The sequence below is a fragment of the Mustelus asterias genome, chromosome 10, assembly GCF_964213995.1.
Source record: "Mustelus asterias chromosome 10, sMusAst1.hap1.1, whole genome shotgun sequence".
Lineage (NCBI taxonomy): Eukaryota > Metazoa > Chordata > Chondrichthyes > Carcharhiniformes > Triakidae > Mustelus > Mustelus asterias.
In genome coordinates, this window is record NC_135810.1 from 126,536,991 (window position 1) to 126,558,281 (window position 21,291).

At 46.9% G+C, this 21,291-nt stretch overlaps 1 protein-coding gene across 1 annotated transcript in view; it reads right to left on the reverse strand.

Moving 5' to 3' along the window:
• dnhd1 (dynein heavy chain domain 1) overlaps positions 1 to 21,291 on the reverse strand; it is a 261,227-nt gene that overhangs the window by 112,350 nt on the left and 127,586 nt on the right. The window contains exons 16-20 of the mRNA XM_078221475.1: positions 17,594 to 17,810; positions 13,680 to 13,805; positions 12,670 to 12,773; positions 4,449 to 7,734; positions 2,636 to 2,774 (exon numbers count right to left, since the gene is read on the reverse strand). Coding sequence (XP_078077601.1) covers positions 2,636 to 2,774; positions 4,449 to 7,734; positions 12,670 to 12,773; positions 13,680 to 13,805; positions 17,594 to 17,810 — 3,872 coding nt within the window. The remainder of the gene's footprint in view (positions 1 to 2,635; positions 2,775 to 4,448; positions 7,735 to 12,669; positions 12,774 to 13,679; positions 13,806 to 17,593; positions 17,811 to 21,291) is intronic.

The window sequence follows — 21,291 nt, forward strand, 5'->3', positions numbered from 1 at the left end:
GGGTGGTGAGTGTCTGGAACAAGCTGCCAGAGGTAATAGTAGAGGTGGGTATAATTTTGTCTTTTAAAAAGCATTTGGGCAGTTACATGGGTAAGATGGGTATAGAGGGATATGGGCCAAATGCGGGCAATTGGGACCAACTCATTGGTAAAAACTGGGCAGCATGGACAATTGGGCCAAAGGACCTGTTTCCATGCTGTAAACCTCTATGACTCTATGACTAAAACCACAATCCCACCAAGGCAGATGGTGGAAATTGAATTCAACAAAAAAAATCTGGAATTAAGAATCTACTGATGACCATGAAACCATTGTTCATTGTTAGAAACATAGAAAAACTACAGCACAAACAGGCCCATCGGCCCACAAGTTGTGCCGAACACGTCCCTACCTTCTAGACCTACCTATAACCCTCCATCCTATTACGCTCCATGTACTCATCCAGGAGTCTCTTAAAAGACCATATTGAGTTCGCCTCCACCAACACTGACGGCAGCCGATTCCACTCGCCCACCACCCTCTGTGTGGAAAACTTACCCCCAACATCTCCCCTGTACCTACCCCCCAGCACCTTAAACCTGTGTCCTCTCGTAGCTGACATTTCCACCCTGGGAAAAAGCCTCTGAGAGTCCACCCGATCTATGCCTCTCAACATCTTATACACCTCTATTAGGTCTCCTCTCATCCTACGTCTCTCCAAGGAGAAAAAACCGAGCTCCCTCAGCCTATCCTCATAAGGCATGCCACTCAATCCAGGCAACATCCTTGTAAATCTCCGCTGCACCCTTTCAATCTTTTCCACATCCTTCCTATTGTGAGGCGACCAGAACTGAGCACAGTACTCCAAGTGGGGTCTGACGAGGGTCTTATATAGCTGCATCATTAACCCCGGACTCTTAAACTCAATCCCTCGATTGATAAAGACCAGCACACCATTCGCCTTCTTAACCACCTCCTCCACCTGCGGGGCCGATTTCAGAGTCCTACGGACCGGGACCCCAAGGTCCGTCTGATCCTCTACAGTACTAAGAGTCTTTCCCTTTATATTGTACTCCTTCATCCCATTTGACCTACCAAAATGGACCACGACGCATTTATCCGGATTGAAGTCCATCTGCCACTTGTCCACCCAGTCTTGCACCCTATCTATGTCCCTCTGTAACTTCTGACATCCCTCCAGACTATCCACAACCCCACCAACCTTCGTGTCGTCGGCAAACTTACCAACCCATCCCTCCACTTCCTCATCCAGGTCATTTATGAAAATGACAAACAGCAAGGGTCCCAGAACAGATCCCTGGGGTACACCACTGGTGACCGACCTCCAATTAGAAAAAGACCCATCTATACCCACTCTCTGCCTCCTTTGGGCAAGCCAGTTCTGGATCCACCGGGCAGCAGCCCCTTGGATCCCATACCCTCTCACTTTTTCTAGAAGCCTTGCATGGGGGACCTTATCGAACGCCTTGCTAAAATCCATATAAACCACATCTACCGCCTTCTCTTCGTCAATGTGTTTAGTCACATTTTCGAAGAACTCCACCAGGCTCGTAAGGCACAGTCTGCCCTTGACAAAGCCATGCTGAGTATTCTTGAGCATACTAAACCTCTCTAAATGCTCATATATCCTGTCCCTCAGGATCTTCTCCATCAGCTTACCAACCACTGAGGTTAGACTCACCGGTCGGTAATTACCTGGGCTCTCCCTATTCCCCTTCTTGAAAATAGGAACCACATCCGCAATCCTCCAATCCTCCGGCACCTCTCTCGTCTCCATCGACAACGCAAAGATCATCGCCAGAGGCTCTGCAATCTCTTCCCTCGTCTCCCACAGTAACCTGGGGTACATCCAATCCGGACCTGGCGACTTATCTATCTTGATGCCATTCAAAGATTCCAGCACAACCTCTTTCTTAAAGTCCACATACTCAATCCTTTCAGTCCACCGCAAGCCCGCAGTATATCCACCCAGGTCCTTCTCCTCTGTGAAAACCGAGGCAAAATACTCATTGAGCACCTCTGCCATTTCTACTGGTTCCGTACAGACTTTCCCGCCTTCACCTTTTATAGGCCCTATTCCGTCACGTCTCATCCTTTTACTCTTCACATATTTATACAACGCCTTAGGGTTTTCCTTAATCCTACCTGCCAGGGCCTTCTTGTGACCCCTTCTGGCTCTCCTAATTTCCTTCTTTAGTCCCTTCCTACAAGCTGTATACTGTAAAAACCCATCTAGTTTCTTCACCCAGAGGGCGGTGAATGGGTGGAATTCACTACCACAGAAAATAGTTGAGGCCAAAACATTGTCTGATTTCAAGAGGAAACTAGATGTCACTCTTGGGGTGAAAGGGACCAAGGGATATGATGGGGGATCAGGATATTGAATTCGATGATCAGCTATGGTTAAAATGAATGGCAGAGCAGGTTCGAAGGGCCGAATGGCCTCTTCCTGCTTCTAGCTTCGATATATGTTTTGATGTGTCCCATTGTTCAAAATTCCTCCCAGAAGGGGTAACACTATCCCACTATCCCTGACTGTTATTCCCGTCAGAATCTTATATGTTTGAATAAGATACATCTGACTCTTCTACAGAAAGATAGGAAGTTGATCTGAGGCTGAGGGTAGTTACTGTACCTCACGTGAAGGTGTCCTCCAAAAGCCCAGATGTAAGCCATCGCGAATATGCTCCTGGCCAGCATGTGGTCCTTGGGTTGGATACTGTCATCAAGGCGGCAACGTTGCGGCATGGCTGAGGGATTGTTCTGGACAACACCTTCAATAGAAAGATCAATGACATTCACCCTCAAAAAAACACAGCTGGGACTGCAGGCATCAGGAGACCCATGAAGCTGCTACGTGTAGTCCCAGCGACTCCACCATCTCAACATTCCAGACACCAGAAATGAAACCATGAGAGGCATCACTGCCAGATTAAAAACCAGGTCCAAACTGGCTCCACTGACAACTTTGATAGGGATAACCCGGACACAAGGAGTTGGTGCTGGACCTGTCCTGGGAATGTTTGATGGGGACAGTACAGAGAGAGCTTTACTCTATAACTAATCCCGTGCATCACCAGTCCTGGGAGTGTTTGATGGGGACAGTGTAGAGGGAGCTTTACTCTGTATCTAACCCCGTGCTGTACCTGTCCAGGGAGTGTTTGATGGGGACAGTGTAGAGGGAGCTTTACTCTGTATCTAACCCCGTGCTGTACCTGTCCTGGGAGTGTTTGATGGGGGGACAGTGCAGAGGGAGCTTTACTCTGTATCTAACCCTGTGCTACACCTGTCCTGGGAGTGTTTGATGGGGGGACAGTGCAGAGGGAGCTTTACTCTGTATCTAACCCTGTGCTGTACCTGTCCTGGGAGTGTTTGATGGGGACAGTGTAGAGGGAGCTTTACTCTGTATCTAACCCCGTGCTGTACCTGTCCTGGGAGTGTTTGATGGGGGACAGTGTAGAGGGAGCTTTACTCTGTATCTAACACTGTGCTGTACCTGTCCTGGGAGTGTTTGATGGGGACAGTGTAGAGGGAGCTTTATTCTATAACTAGTCCCGTGCTTCACCAGTCCTGGGAGTGTTTGATGGGGACAGTGCAGAGGGAGCTTTACTCTGTATCTAATCCCGTGCTGTACCTGTCCTGGGAGTGTTTGATGGGGACAGTGTAGAGGGAGCTTTACTCTGTATCTAACCCCGTGCTGTACCTGTCCTGGGAGTGTTTGATGGGGACAGTGTAGAGGGAGCTTTACTCTGTATCTAACCCCGTGCTGTACCTGTCCTGGGAGTGTTTGATGGGGACAGTGTAGAGGGAGCTTTACTCTGTATCTAACCCCGTGCTGTACCTGTCCTGGGAGTGTTTGATGGGGACAGTGTAGAGGGAGCTTTACTCTGTATCTAACCCCGTGCTGTACCTGTCCTGGGAGTGTTTGATGGGGACAGTGTAGAGAGAGCTTTACTCTGTATCTAACCCCGTGCTGTACCTGTCCTGGGAGTGTTTGATGGGGACAGTGTAGAGGGAGCTTTACTCTGTATCTAACCCCGTGCATCACCAGTCCTGGGAGTGTTTGATGGGGACAGTGTAGAGGGAGCTTTACTCTGTATCTAACCCCGTGCTGTACCTGTCCTGGGAGTGTTTGATGGGGACAGTGTAGAGGGAGCTTTACTCTGTATCTAACCCCGTGCTGTACCTGTCCTGGGAGTGTTTGATGGGGACAGTGTAGAGGGAGCTTTACTCTGTATCTAACCCCGTGCTGTACCTGTCCTGGGAGTGTTTGATGGGGACAGTGTAGAGGGAGCTTTACTCTGTATCTAACCCCGTGCTGTACCTGTCCTGGGAGTGTTTGATGGGGACAGTGTAGAGGGAGCTTTACTCTGTATCTAACCCCGTGCTGTACCTGTCCTGGGAGTGTTTGATGGGGACAGTGTGTCTCTGGAATGGACTGATCTTACCCGCTTCATCCTTTCTCTGTTGGTCACGTGCCAGGTGTTTATCGAGAAGGGCGTGAAGAATGTTTCTGAAAGCCATCACTTCCTGTAACCCATGGGCCACTTTGTTTTGTTGGACCAGGATGTAGTCAGCTTGGTAGTTTAGTGCGGAAATACAATGCTGCTCCAAGAAAGCCAGGGTTTTGGGAATGAGATCCTGACCAAGTCCTGTCCACACCTTGACCAAGTCTCGCGGCACTTTGTAGTTACTGTATACCTTGTTCATCATTTGATCCAACACAGCCTTCCACATATTACTGCCCTGAAAATGCAGCAGGTTACACCAGGTCACTGATGAAGGGGAGGCATCGCTGAGGTCACTGACCTCTAGAATAAGGGAAGTGGATTCTGCCAAGGTTACTTGTTCCCCATTGGAGAGAGTCAGGGATTGACTCTGGGACAACAAGCTGCTAATGGGACCCAGCCAGTCCAAACAAAGTTCACCATCCAACACCATCCACCGCAGCGGTTCAGGGCAGTGACAGGGTTTCACCTGGGGTGATTTGAACTCTTTCACAAGAGCCCTTGCCTGGGACCAGCTCTGAGCTACACTCAGCCACTTGGTGACAATCCCATTCTTCCAGGTCTGTTTGTCCATGGCTCCCAGCAGCTCCTTTGTGGACAGACTGTTTGGGAAACAGACAGAAACTTGCACAGTTCTGCATGTGAGGTTGGGGTCGTCAGACTGATCTCCTGTTCCTTTCGACTCATTTCTAGCCAAGAGGTTCATTGTCCTTGACAAAGTCCTGTATGAGGTGGTCTTGCCACTGCCTGAATGTCCATACATGATCACTCCTTTGCTGACCTTTAGTGCTTGGTAAAGTGCAAGGATATTGTTAACTGTTTGCTTGGTCACCTGATGGTTTGTGTGCAGCAGCTCCTGTTCAATGGCTGAAAGGAGATTGGGATCAGAATCCAGATTGCCAGGTGAAGCACAGGAGTCAGGGAACAAATCCCTCAGTAATCCCTTCAAACTGCGGAGTTTCTCCTGATCTGACACAGTTGGGAAGAGAGTTATAGCAAGAGCTTTCAGGACTGCATGTTCTTCAACCAAGAGTACAGATTCAAAGACAGGTGCTGAAACATTTGTGCTGTCTTCCGATAACTCTGTTGCCCCATTAGCATCAGGTGTTGAACTTGAACTGAGTTTCCGTGGATGAGATACTAACAGACATTGTTCTCCAGTGAATGTATCTGTACCACGAGCGCCTCTCTCCCCTTTCTGTTCATATTGGCCTTGAGTCGGTTGAGGTTGGGAAGGATCGGACTGTCCATTGGTTACATTACTCCTCTGTTTTGCGTCCTTGTTTATTGGCTGCAGTGTTTGGTAAAGATTTTCTGCTGCAGTTTTTAAAAGTTTCTCTATTAACGGTAACTGGCAGCAATCTGTGATGGAACCCAAATCCTTTGCAACCTCGAAGAATGACAGAATTTTCCCTGATAAATGAGAAGCCTTCAAAAAGCCAATGGAGAAGAGTTTCACTTCGGTGATCACCTGAACATCTGGCCGGATCATACTGACAGGTCTCAACACCAGTCTCAGGTTTTCTGAAATCCCGACACTCGAATCAAATCTTTGAAGAGTTACAAAAGCACCATAGTTTACTCTGGCTGGGATGATGCTTCCTGCAAACGCAACGCTTCCCAGGAAGGTTGGATCGAATTGAGTCATATCCTCATAGCTCCAGGTACATTTGATATTAGTGTTCAGGTTCTCACTCTCTGTTACGTCAGTCAGGCTTGTTCCTAATTTCTTTCTGTAAGGACCAGCATTACGGTCTGTGTAGGATGTGTTGGAATGATCTTTTGCCGTTATTCCCCTGTAGGAATTCTGCACTGTGGTCAGGTGCTGGCCCAGAATGGACAGTGCTCCTACAGGCAGAGAGTCAATGTTTTTCAGCACTAGCCAGGCCCCTGATTGAATGGCACCACTCAGGAGCCGGCTGATGAAAGCCAAGCTCATGTCCTTGCTGCAATGGAAGATGACCAGCTGATATCCGAGTGCCTTGGCTAAATGAGAGATGGTGGAGGTCTTCCCAGTGCCACATGACCCGACAAGTGCACAAGGATTAAAGTTCTGAAGAGCAAGAAGCACAGCCAGACACATTCTTTCCGTCATTGACGTCTGCACGCACAAATGTTTTGGGCTAAGATACTCGTAGTCATAATAATAGTTGTTTCCCAAGATATTGACAGAGCATCTTAGACCAAACTGGCTCTGGTCTCCACCAGGTATTGAATGGCCAAACTTGGCTGAAGGTTTCAAGGATTCTTTCTTGGGGAAAATCCAATTAAAATCAAATTGATATTTTATGAATTTGTGCCACTCAAATGAAGTCTTTGATTCGATGTTTGAAGCGATGAGATTGTCACCAATATCGCGATGACTGATTGACATGAGGATCAAACACTTCAGTACAAACAGGGTGTGTGCCTCCTCAGGTCCCTGCACTGAATGTTTGCAGAGGCCACGAACACACATCACCAATCTGCTGATCTTTGTGCTGTAGAGGGTCTTAAACCACTCCTTACTGGCTGATTTCCTGAACAACACTTTCTCTAAATCATTGAGCCAACAAAACTCTTCAGCGATCTGGATGCACTGGGCCGGGAAACTACTGACCAGTTTTGAAATGTGTTTCATCAGCTGTGCTGCCTTGTAGGCTTCAGACCTGCCCGAGGGTTCCACAATGATCTTGCTGTTTATTTCCCCAGCCAAGGCTGTCCTCTCGGTGATGCAGCGCTCCAGGGAATGGAAGAGACTTTGTTGAATTCTTAGCTCCAGGCCTCGTAACCAAGGTATGCTGCTGAAAGCGGCCTCCAGCGGAGGGGTCAAAGCCACTGTTTCTTGCAGGTCACCATAGATTGCCAAAACATTAACCCTGGGCAAGAGAACCAAACTGTCATTGCTCGTTACCTCATAGTGAAGACCCTGTACACCCTTGAAACACTTCTTGACAAAAGGCAGCAGTGTGCGGGGATCAGATTGCAGCGTCAACAAATGCAACAAGTCATCGTCACTGAGGAAGTATAGTCGAGTAAATTCCAGTCGGGCAGATTCTAGGAGATGGTTCATCTCCAGAATGATTTCTTCCATCGCTGCAATTCCAGTGCTGAAGATCAGCCTGAGGACCATTCCCTGGTACTGTTTGGTATCTTGGGAGTGGATGACAGATAGAACTGAGGGGTTCATGGAGAGGGCCTGAATCACCCGACGATACAATCCATCCACCACTTCGATCTTCGCCATCTGTGAGACAAATGTAGCACAACTCATCAAGCTTTGATGGAATGGCCTGTTTCAGGACCGCACCGCTCAACACTCTCTGTCCTAACCTGACCCTCACTTCCTACCCACTGTCCGGTCACCATTTTACCCTCATGCAGGAATCGAGCAGGTGGAGCCCCATGTCCATGGGTAATACCGGGGCTGGTTTCTAAACCTCGTCAACCTATCTGTGGTGAGTTGTCCAGCAGGAATAGAGGATAAGTGTTAGAGGCCTGTGAGAGGACAATCAGCAGCAGGAAATGGAGATGTCAGAGGAATAGCTAGAAGCTGGGAACAGTGGAGGGGCAGAGAGAATTTGGGGTACAGTACCAAAATCACCTAGGACAAGAATGAAAGAAATTAATGGAATGGTGTGCTTTATCACAAGGTAGCTGAGATACAAAGGTGCAGTGAGATTGTTAGGTCCATCCAGGAGGGTCACTTGAAGTAATATGTAAATAGTCCAACTAGGGAAGGAGCCATACTAGACCTGGTATTGGGGAATGAACCCAGCCAGGTTTCAGTCAGGGAGCATTTCGAGAACAGTGACCATGTTTCCGTAAGTTTTAAGTTACATATGGATAAGGATAAGAGTAATCCTCAGGTAAAAGCACTAAACTGGGGAAAGGCTAACTACAACAATATTAGGCTGGGGAGTAGGTATAGAGGAGATGTTAGGGGTAAGTTTTTCACTCAGAGGGTGGTGGGTGCATGGAATCGGCTGCCAGTAGTGGTGGTGGAAGCGGATTCGATTGAGTCTTTTAAGGGACTTTTGGATAGGTTCATGGAGGTTAGTAAGATAGAGGGTTATAGATGAGCCTAGAAGGTAAGGAAATTGTTCGGCACAACTTGTGGGCCGAAGGGCCTGTTTGTGCTGTAGCTTTTCTATGTTCTATGTAGGCAGGAATGGGGGAATGTGGATTCAGGAAGCTGTTTGAGGGTAAATCCACATTTGTCATGTGGGAATCTTTGAAAGGCCAGTTGATTAGAATTCAGGACCAACATGTTCCTGTGAAAATGAAAGATGAGGATGGCAAGATTCAGGAACCTTGGATTCAGGGAACAAGAGAAATTGTGAGCTTTGTCAAAAAGAAAAAGGAAGCATATGTAAGGGTTAGGAAATTGAAGACAGACAAGGTCCTCGATAAATAGAAACAAAGCAGGAAAGAACTTAAACCAGGAGTTAGGAGGGCTGAAAGGAGCCATGAAATGCCCATGTCAAACAGAGTTGAGGAAAATCCCAAGGCAGTTTGTACGTATATAAGGATCATGAGGCCGGATGGGATCTATCCCAGGTTACTGCGGGAGGCAAGGGGAGAAATAGCTGGGGCCTTAACAGATATCCTCATATCCTCTGACCACAGACGAGGTTCCAGAGGACTGGAGAATAGCCAATGTTGTTCCCTTGTTTAAGAAAGGAAGCAGAGATAATCCAGGAAATTATAGGCTGGTGAGCCTGAGGTCAGTGGTGGGGAAGCTTTTGGAGAAGATGTTGAGGGACAGGATATATGCACATTTGGAGGAAAATGGACTGGTTGGTGACAGACAGCATGGTTTTGTACAGGGAAGGTCATGTCTCACCAACTTGATTGAGTTTTTTGAAGAGGTGACAAAGATAATTAATGAGGGAAGGGCTGTGGATGTAGTTTCTATGGACTTTAGTAAGGCGTTTGACAAGGTCCCACTTGGCAGATTGGTACAAAAACTAAAAGTGCCTGGAATGCGCTGCCAGAAGAGGTGGTAGAAGCAGATACAATAACAACGTTTAAGAGGTATCTTGACAGAAACATGAATAGGCAGGGAATAGAGGGATATGGACCGTGTTCAGGCAAAAGGTCTTTAGTTTAGAAAGGCATCATGTGATCGGCACAGACTTGGTGGGCCGAAGGGCCCGTTCCTGTGCTGTACGGTTCTTTGTGAGGGAAGAGGCAATGGGGAAGGGAAGTGAAAGAAACAGAGGTGGGATCTGAGGGACTGACGGGAAGAAACTGGAGTTGGGTGCCCTCCCCTCTCTACCCAGCGATATATCACTTTGCTGGGAGTTTTCTATAGGCCGCTCAATAGTGACAGGGAGGTGGAGGAGCAGCTAGGGAAACAGATCCTGGAGAGTTGCAATAATAGCAGAGTTGTTGTGATGGGAGACTTTAATTTCCCAAACATAGATTGGAATATCCCCAGGGGAAGGGGATTGGATGGGGAGGAGTTCGTTAGGTGTATTCAGGAGGGTTTCCTGACACAGCATGTGGACAAGTCTACAAGAGGAGAGGCTGTACTTGATCTGATACTGACCAATGAGCCTGGACAGGTATCAGATCTCTCAGTGGGAGAGCATCTTGGGGATAGCGATCATAACTCTATCTCCTTTATGCTTGCATTGGAAAAAGAGAGGATCAAGCAAGCTAGGAAAGCGTTTATATGGAGTAAGGGGAAATATGAAGACATAAGGCAGCAAATTAGAGGAGTAAATTGGAAGGTGGTATTCTCGGGGAAATGTACTGAAGAGAGGTGGCAGTTTTTCAAGGAATGTTTGTCTAAGGTTCTACAGGACAATGTTCCGAGCAGATAGGGACGAGTTGGTAGGTTAAAGGAACCGTGGTGCATGAAAGCTGTGCGGGACCTAGTCGAGAAGAAAAGGAAAGCGTACAAAAGGTTCAGAGAGCTTGGCAAAGATACGGATCTAGATGAGTATACGGCTTGTAGGAAGGGACTCAAGAAGGAAATTAGGAGAGCCAGAAGGGGTCACGAGAAGGCCTTGGCAAGTAGAATTAAGGAAAACCCTAAGGCGTTCTATAAATATGTGAAGAGTAAAAGGATGAGACGTGAAGGAATAGGGCCTATAAAAGGTGAAGGTGGGTAAATCAGTACGGAACCAGTAGAAATGGCAGAGGTGCTTAATGAGTATTTTGCCTCGGTTTTCACAGAGGAGAAGGACCTGGGTGGATGTACTGTGGGCTTGCGGTGGACTGAAAAGATTGAGTATGTGGACTTTAACAAAGAGGTTGTGCTGGAATCTTTGAATGGCATCAAGATAGATAAGTCGCCGGGTCCGGATGGGATGTACCCCAGGTTATTGTGGGAGACGAGGGAAGAGATTGCAGAGCCTCTGGCGATGATCTTTGCATCATCAATGGAGACGGGAGAGGTGCCGGAGGATTGGAGGATTGCGGATGTGGTTCCTACTTTCAAGAAGGGGAATAGGGATAGCCCAGGAAATTACCGACCGGTGAGTCTAACCTCAGTGGTTGGTAAGCTGATGGAGAAGATCCTGAGGGACAAGATTTATGAGCATTTAGAGAGGTTTAGTATGCTCAAGAATACTCAGCATGGCTTTGTCAAAGGCAGATCGTGCCTTACGAGCCTGGTGGAGTTCTTCGAAAATGTGACGAAACACATTGACAAAGGGAAAGCGGTAGATGTGGTTTATATGGATTTTAGCAAGGCGTTCGATAAGGTCCCCCATGCAAGGCTTCTCGAAAAAGTGAGAGGGCTTGGGATCCAAGGGGCTGCTGCCCTGTGGATCCAGAACTGGCTTGCCCAAAGGAGGCAGAGAGTGTGTATAGATGGGTCTTTTTCTAATTGGAGGTCGGTCACCAGTGGTGTGCCCCAGGGATCTGTTCTGGGACCCTTGCTGTTTGTCATTTTCATAAATGACCTGGATGAGGAAATGGAGGGATGGGTTGGTAAGTTTGCCAACGACACGAAGGTTGGTGGGGTTGTGGATAGTGTGGAGGGATGTCAGAAGTTACAGAGGGACATAGATAGGATGCAAGACTGGGCGGAGAAGTGGCAGATGGACTTCAACCCAGATAAATGCATAGTGGTCCATTTTGTCAGGTCAAATGGGATGAAGGAGTACAATATAAAGGGAAAGACTCTTCGTACTGTGGAGGATCAGAAGGACCTTGGGGTCCGGGTCCATAGGACTCTAAAATTGGCCCCGCAGGTGGAGGAGGTGGTTAAGAAGGCGTATGGTGTGCTGGCCTTTATCAATCGAGGGATTGAGTTTAGGAGTCCGGGGATAATGATACAGCTATATAAGGCCCTCGTTAGACCCCACTTGGAGTACTGTGCTCAGTTCTGGTCGCCTCATTACAGGAAGGATGTGGAAAAGATTGAAAGGGTGCAGAGGCGATTTACAAGGATGTTGCCTGGGTTGAGTGGCATGCCTTATGAGGATAGGCTGAGGGAGCTCGGTCGTTTCTCCTTGGAGAGACGAAGGATGAGAGGAGACCTAATAGAGGTGTATAAGATGTTGAGAGGCATAGATCGGGTGGACTCTCAGAGGCTTTTTCCCAGGGTGGAAATGGCTGCTACGAGAGGACACAGGTTTAAGATGCTGCGTGGTAGGTATAGGGGAAATGTTAGGGGGAAGTTTTTCACACAGAGGGTCGTGGGCGAGTGGAATCAGCTGCCGTCAGTGGTGGTGGAGGCAAACTCAATCGGGTCTTTTAAGAGACTCCTGGATGAGTACATGGGACTTAATAGGATGGAGGTTTATAGGTAGGCCTAAAAGGTAGGGATATGTTCGGCACAACTTGTGGGGCCGAAGGGCCTGTTTTGTGCTGTAGTTTTCTATGTTTCTATCATCCTCCCTTTACTGTGGGTGTATGCCTACGTTCAGTAGGTCAAATACATCTCATTTGCTTCGGACAGGTGCCTGAAAAGTTCCATTAATTTGCTCATGTTCTGGTTTGCCTCCCTCTTTGCCTGTCAATCCCATCATCCCACCCCCCCACCCAATCTCTCTCCCCCTCGCAAGGTTCCAGATTTTTGCTCCTTCGTGATTTTCTGCCTGTGAACTGTGTTTTGACCTAAATGGGATTTGCCTGAGCAGCAACACTGAGTTCATTTGTGTTATCTCCAATCCATTTTCTCCACCTCAAGCTTTGCTGTGATTGGGGGATGGGGGTCACTCACCAGCTTTGAATCAGGTTCCCGGGCATTCAGCTCCATCTCAGAAAACACTTGGTGTAAAAAGACCCACTTATCCTGAAACATCTTCCACAGATCCAGCAGCTCCCCTGGAGGATGAGAGAAAGAAGCACAGAAACCTGATAAACAGAACATCTGCCCAGATACAACATTCATCTGAATGGAACAGACTCTTGTGCCAATCAGGTATGTCCAATTTTGGCCATCTTTGTACCATCTTTGGTACAGAAAAGATTTACCAGGATGTTGCCTGATATGGAGGGCATTAGCCATGAGGAGAGGTTGGAGAAACTTGGTTTGTTCTCACTGGAACGACAGAGGTTGAGGGGCGACCTGATAGAAGTCTACAAGATTATGAGGGGCATGGACAGAGTGGATAGTCAGAAACTTTTTCCCAGGGCGGAAGAGTCAATTACTCGGGGGCATAGGTTTAAGGTGCGAGGGGCAAGATTTAAAGGAGATGTATGAGGCAAGTTTTTTACACAGAGGGCGGTGGGTGCCTGGAACTCGCTGCTGGGGGAGGTAGTGGAAGCGGATACGATAGTGAGTTTTAAGGGGCGTCTTGACAAATACATGAATAGGATGGGAATAGAGGGATATGATCCCCGGAAGGGTAGGGGGTTTTAGTTCAGTCGGACAGCATGGTCGGTGCAGGCTTGGAAGGCCGAAGAGCCTGTTCCTGTGCTGTAATTTTCTTTATTCTTTGTTATAAGTGGTAATGGAATGTGTGAGAAACAGTGAAAGTCTTGTGTGAAGACACTGGGAGAGTTGGTTCTTGGCTTTGGGGGGTAGTTGGGTTTGATTTGGAGTATAGGGGCTGGGTCAGCAGCAGTGGGTAGGGGTTGTGTTGAAGGGGGTAGTTGATTGTGAGGTTACCGGGAATGCGGTTTGGGGCAGTGGATGGAGCACTGCGCTCTGCTGTTTGGGGAACGGGTTTTGCAGCTGTGATATTATCTCGGGAGAGGGATTGTTAGGCTGTGGAATATGTGACTTACCAAAGTTCTGGATCATTTCCATGAGTTTCTCGGCTTCTTTCTGGATATTTCCAGGCACTGAAGTCGACACAATCATACTCAGTGTCATCAAACTATCCTCAGTGTGCCATCTCAGTCTTTCCATCTCTGGAGCAGACAGACAAATACACGTTAGATTCTCAGCAGAGGCGGGGCTATATCTCAGCTCTTCACCTCCAGCTCTGAACTTGGCCAATAGCCCCTGAGCTCCAAGTGTATGAATTAGGAGCAGGAGTAGGCCACTCGGCCCCTCTACCCCACTCTGCCATTCTATAAGATCATGGCTGATCTGATTGTAACCTCATACTCACATTCCCGCCCATCCCTGACAACCTTTCACCCCCTCGTTCATTAAAAATCGACCCTTGCTCAAATATTATTCAAAGACTGCTTCCATTGCCTTCCAGAGACACTCAGAAAAACGTTTTCTTCATCTGTAGGAGCCAAATTGTTGTTTTCAAGTGTATAAAGATAGAGGCTTTTAATATTTGTTTAAAATTTGTAATCACTGAATGTCCCTATGTTGAAACTTCATTGCTTATTTATTTTGTGCTGAGCTGGCCCCGAGGGATAGGGGGGACTGGTCCTTTAAGCAGGTGTGCATTCCTATAGCCTATAGTGCAGCCCCAGAACTGTATACAATATTCCAGCTGAGGTCTAACCAGTGTCTTGTACATTTACATCCCTACTTAAATAAAGAGACTAATACTGTACACAGTACTCCAGATGTGGTCTCACTGGTACTCCGTACAACTGAAACAAAACCTGCCTACTTTTGTATTCAATTCCCTTTCCAATAAACCAGAACATTTATTAGCCTTCCTAATTACCTGTGCCTGCACACCAACCTTTTGAGAAACATGCACTCGGACACCCTGATCCCTCTTTTTCCTGCTGTCTCTCTGTAGGAGCAATTCAGCTGGTTTCATTTGGGAGCTTTCACACCACCACATGCTTCCCCTCACTGCCAGGAATATCAGGAACTCCAGTTTTCTCCCTTCACTGGCTCGACAAGTTTTTTTGAGATCCAAGGTTGAAAGTAGCAATAACTCGAACTTATATCGAGCCTTTGCCAGAATAAACTGTCCCAAGGCACTCCAAAGAGGCATTATAATATATAATGTGACATTGAACCACATAAGGAGATATTAGGGCAAGTGACCAAATGTTTGGTCATATGTTTTAAGGATTGTCTTAAAACAGGAAAGTGAGGCAGAGGGCAAAGGAGGGAGTCCCAGGACATGGGGCCCAGGTAGCTAAAGCAATGGTGGGGCGATTAAAACAGGGTGGAGTTGGAGGATTGCAAAGATCTTGGAGCAGTGTGAGGGTTGGAGGAGATTATTGAGATAGGGAGTAGTGTGGTCACAGAGAGATTTGAAAACAAGGGTGAGAAATTTAAAATCAAGAGGTTATTTAACAAAAAACCAAGGTAGATTGACAAGCAGAGGGGCAATAGGTGAAAGGGAAATGATTGAGTTCGCACACGGGCAGTAGAGGTTTGGATGACCGCGAGTAGAATGTGGGAGGTCAGCAAGGAGTAGATTAGAATAGTCAAGCCTGGAGGTCACAAAGACATGAATGAGGGTTTTAGCAGAAGATGGAGGGCAGTGAAAGGCACTGCTGCAAGAGCTGTAAATAGGTGGAGTCGGTGAAGGGGTTTTACATGGTCAAAAGCTCATCTCGGGGTTAAAAGTAACACAAAGGTTGTGAATAGTGTGGCTGAGCTTCGGACAGTTATCTGGGAGAAGGATGGAGTCGATGAGGTTGAGTCCGTAATTAAGAAAGCAAATGTAATGTTGTCATTTATCTCAAGAGACTTGGAATACAAAAGCAGGGATGTACTTCTGAGGCTTTATAAAGCACTGGTTAGGCCCCATTTGGAGTACTGTGAGCAATTTTGGGCCCCACACCTCAGGAAGGACATACTGGCACTGGAGCGGGTCCAGCGGAGATTCACACGGATGATCCCAGGAATGGTAGGCCTGACATACGATGAACGTCTGAGGATCGTGGGATTATATTCATTGGAGTTTAGGAGGTTGAGGGGAGATCTGATAGAAACTTACAAGATAATGAACGGCTTAGATAGGATGGACGTAGGGAAGTTGTTTCCATTAACAGGGGAGACTAGGACGCGGGGGCACAGCCTTAGAATAAAAGGGAGTCACTTTAGAACAGAGATGAGGAGAAATTTCTTCAGCCAGAGAGTGGTGGGTCTGTGGAATTCATTGCCACAGAGGGCTGTGGAGGCCGAGACGTTGAGCGTCTTCAAGACAGAAATTGATAAATTCTTGATTTCTCGAGGAATTAAGGGCTATGGGGAGAGAGCGGGTAAATGGAGTTGAAATCAACCATGATTGAATGGTGGAGTGGACTCGATGGGCCGAATGGCCTTACTTCCGCTCCTATGTCTTATGGTCTTATGGTCTTATGATGATGAGGGAACAATGTTTGTGGCATCTCGATTGTTTGATTCATCTGGCCTGTTTTCCAATTCTTTTGAGCTGTGGGAATATCCAGCACGACTGTGCTTGTTCCTTCACCTGGGATTCTCCATTGGTATGGATCCGGCCATTGCCTCAGGAGCAGTCAGAGATTTCACTGCTCCACACTGAAGATTGTTCCTGTGGTGACCACAAACAAAAAGCCAAGACCCGCCTGTCCTTGCAAATGTCAATGCTATCTCCGATCCTCCTCTCTCTGCGGTGCTGGAATGTCACTCTCCAATCCAGACCTATATTTCCTATAGTTAACCTTGTGATCCTCTCTGGTCAGTGTTCCACCTCTGCCACAGTCCTGATTAACACCACAAATGGCATAATAACTAGATTAGGAAACAGACAATAAATGCAGGCCCAGCCAGTGAAGCCCACATCCCGTGAATGGAAAAGAAATCAGAGGACTGGCAAACAGCTGATGTGATTCTTATATTTAAAACATGAATAGAACTAGTCTAAAGAACAATGGAATTAGCTTAATGGAATCCTTACTCAAGATGTGATAGGACAACATATAGAGACTAAAAATATAGATTTGAACTGGGAAAGTTATGCTTAATCAACCTATTGAATTCTTAAGTAACAAAGAGCAGACAAGGATAATATAGTTTAGTTTATTTATTAGTGTCACAAGTAGGCTTACATTAACACTGCAATGAAGTTACTGTGAAAATCCTCTAGTCGCCACACTCCAGTGCCTGTTCGGGTACGCTGAAGGAGAATTCAGCATGGCCAATTCACCTAATTGGAACTTTTCTTTATTCATTCGTGGGACATGGGTGTCGCTGGTTGGCCAACTCCACAATTTATTTTGATCGTGGCTGATATTGAATTCGATGATCAGCCATGATCAAAATGAATGGCGGAGCAGACTCGAAGGGCCGAATGGCCTACTCCTATTTATTGCCCATCCTTAGCTGCCTGAGGGCAGTTGAGAGTCAACCACATTGCTGTGGCTCTGGAGTCACATGTAGGCCAGACCGGGTAAGGACGGCAGATTTCCTTCCCTAAAGGACATTAGTGAACCAGATGGGTTTTTCCAACAATCAACAATGATTTCATGGTTATCAGTAAATTCTTAATTCCAGATATTTTTTATTGAATTCAAATTGAACTATCTGCCGTGGCAGGATTCAAACCCAGGTCCCCAGAACATTAGCTGAGTTTCTGGATTAATAGTCTAGCGATAATACCACTAGGCCATCGCCTCACCACAGAGAGATCATTGTGATGAACAAAGTTTGAATGCGCCAGGGCTCTTTTCCACAGAAAGCAGAAGATGGAGACATGGCCTGGGACTTTGTTCCTGTTGATCCATGTTAATTATCTGGTCAAGTTGAGCACAGTGGAGTTTTTACCATTTCAAAGTTTTCCAGGCTAGGCCAATCCCATTCTTACCAATAAGAGTTAATGTTCCACTGTTTTTGGCTGCCCATTCTTCCTGAGGTTGGTGATGTTTTCCACCTTGGGGTCTCTGCGATCTGTCAGGATGTGGTTTCGGATAGTGAACCACTGTGATGTGTGTGACAAATTTGAACTCGTAATTCTGCCAGAAGTTCTCCACTGACTGCAGGAGCTCCTGAAGTTCAAACTCCTTCCTGGCTTCGGTCAAGATCTGGAAAAAAAACAGGACAATGACCAACATCTCATAGATTTATCAAGAGATCATTAATGTTCTGTATGTCACGGGAACTTCCTATCCTTCCCTATCTAAGAGTATGAAGAGAGCACTAAGTTTCACCGACTTCCTCAAAAACACCAGCATTCCATTTGTCTTCTTAATCACTTGTGTACCTACATACTAACCTTTTGTTATTCATGTACCAGGACACCCAGATCCCTCTGCACCTCAGAGTTGTGCAATGTCTCTCCAGTTAATTAATTTGCTGCTTTTTTTATTCTTCCTGCCAAAGTGAACAAGTTCACTTTTCCCCACTGGATAAAAGCAAATTACTGCGGATGCTGGAATCTGAAACCAAAAGAGAAAATGCTGGAAAATCTCAGCAGGTCTGGCAGCATCTGTAAGGAGAGAAAAGAGCTGCTGTTTCGAGTCCAGACCACCCTTTGTCAAAGCTTTGACAGCATTTTCTCTTTTGGTTTCACTTTTTCCCACATTGCCAAAGCTTTGCTCACTGACTTACCCTGTCTATATCCCTTTGCAGACTCTCTGCCGGCTCTTGACAACTTACTTTCCTACCTTAGATAGGGTGGATAGTGACAGCCTTTTTCCTCTGATGGAGAAATCCAGCACGAGGGGGCATGGCTTTAAATCCTGTCAGACCTGCTGAGATTTTCCAGCATTTTCAATTCTTTATCCATTCTAATATGTTACACTCTACATTTGTGTCAAAACCTTTGATGTGGTGCCTTATCAAATGTCTTTTGGAAATCCAAGTACATGACATCTACAGGCTTCCCTTTATTTACTTTGCCTGTCACTAACTTTCCGGGAGCGGAGTATAAAGGGAGTGCGAGGCTCGGGGCCCGACTTGCCCTTGGGGAGTGGAGAGCACCAATTCCGTGAGGGACAGCCGCTGTTCCGACAGCACAGTTCGACAAATCCATGCGTGACATTACAGAAAATTGGTAAGCTGATTGGTTGGTGAGAAGTGATATGAGGGACCATCTTTAAATAGAACATAGAACATAGAACATTACAGCGCAGAACAGGCCCTTCGGCCCACGATGTTGCACCGACCAGTTAAAAAAAAAACTGTGACCCTCCAACCTAAACCAATTTCTTTTCGTCCATGAACCTATCTACGGATCTCTTAAACGCCCCCAAACTAGGCGCATTTACTACTGATGCTGGCAGGGCATTCCAATCCCTCACCACCCTCTGGGTAAAGAACCTACCCCTGACATCGGTTCTATAACTACCCCCCCTCAATTTAAAGCCATGCCCCCTCGTGCTGGATTTCTCCATCAGAGGAAAAAGGCTGTCACTATCCACCCTATCTAAACCTCTAATCATCTTATATGTTTCAATAAGATCCCCTCTTAGCCGCCGCCTTTCCAGCGAAAACAATCCCAAATCCCTCAGCCTCTCCTCATAGGATCTCCCCTCCATACCAGGCAACATCCTGGTAAACCTCCTCTGCACCCTCTCCAAAGCCTCCACATCCTTCCTGTAATGTGGGGACCAGAACTGCACACAGTACTCCAAGTGCGGCCGCACCAGAGTTGTGTACAGTTGCAACATAACGCTACGACTCCTAAATTCAATCCCCCTACCAATAAACGCCAAGACACCATATGCCTTCTTAACAACCTTATCTACTTGATTCCCAACTTTCAGGGATCTATGCACACATACACCTAGATCCCTCTGCTCCTCCACACTATTCAAAGTCCTCCCGTTAGCCCTATACTCAACACATCTGTTATTCCTACCAAAGTGAATTACCTCACACTTCTCCGCATTAAACTCCATCCGCCACCTCTCGGCCCAACTTTGCAACCTGTCTAAGTCTTCCTGCAAACTACGACACCCTTCCTCACTGTCTACCACACCACCGACTTTGGTGTCATCAGCAAATTTGCTAATCCACCCAACTATACCCTCATCCAGATCATTAATAAATATTACAAACAGCAGTGGCCCCAAAACAGATCCCTGAGGTACACCACTTGTAACCGCACTCCATGATGAATATTTACTATCAACCACCACCCTCTGTTTCCTATCCGCTAGCCAATTCCTGATCCAATTTCCTAGATCACCCCCAATCCCATACATCTGCATTTTCTGCAGAAGCCTACCATGGTGAACCTTATCAAACGCCTGATAAGGTGAAACTTAATAACTAACCAGGATAACAGTTAGGGAACAAAGCTAGAAGGATAAAGGAGTAAAGAAAAAGTAAATCTAAGAGTAGAACCAGCTGATTAAAAGACTGTAAGAAAGGGCAGAGTGCAAGTTCACATCTCCTAAGGAAATCTAAACAGCTGTTTGGGTGGGTACTTATTGCTGCTATTGGTTATAATTGTTATGATATCATTCTGTCATTCATTGTTTGTAAGAAATATATTCTAGAATAACAATGAGCGGAGAAGGGCCCTAATTGATATTGTTTGATATTAAAAGGATTAATTTAACTTGAAGGGGTAAGACCTGGCAGGGGAGCTCCAAGCTATGGTCTGCTCTTCTTGCTCCATGTGGGAGACCAAGAATATTTCCTGTTCCCAGGACCAGCATGTGTGCAGGAGGTGTCTCCAACTGCAGCAGCTGGAAGCCTGGGTTTCGGAGCTGGAAAGGCAGCTGGAGACAGTGTGGAGCGTCTGCGAGATAGAAAGTATCATGGACAGCACGTACAGAGAGGTGGTCACACTGCAGGCTCAGACCCCACAGGCAGGAAGGGAATGGGTGACCACCAGGCAGAGCAAGAGGGCAGACAGTGCAGGAATCTCCTGTGGCCATTCCCCTGCAGAACGGATATTCCGCTTTTGATGCTGTTGAGGAGAATAGCCTCTCAGGGGAAAACAGCAGCAGCCAAATTTATAGCACCACAGTAGGCTCTGCTGCACAGGCGAGGAGTGAAAGGAGTAGACATACAATAAACATAAGGGATTTAACTGTGAAGGGAATAGATAGATATTCCTGTGGCTGCAAACCAGACTCCAGGACGGTGTGTTGCCTCCCTGGTGCTCAGGTCAAGGATGTCTCGGAGCGGCTGCAGGACATTCTGAAGGGGGAGGGCGAACAGCCAGTGGTCGTAGTACACATTGGTACACGTTGGTACAAGCGACATAGGTAAAGAAAAGGATGAAGTCTCAAAAGCAGAATATGGGGAGCTAGGAAGCAAGATGAAAAGTAGGAGCTCAAAGCTAGTTATCTCAGGATTATTGCCTGTGCCATGTGCTAGTCAGAGTAGGAACAGCAAGAAACATAGGATATGTGGCTGAAAAGGTGGTGTGAGGGGGAGGGTTTCAGATTCCTGGGGCATTGGGACCGGTTCTGGGGGAGGTGGGACCTGGAGAAACTGGATAGATTACACCTGGGCAGGATTGAGACTGATGTCCTTGGGTGGGGTACTTGCTAGAGTGGTTGGGGAGAGTTTAAACTAATATGACAGAGGGATGGGAACCTTTGCAAA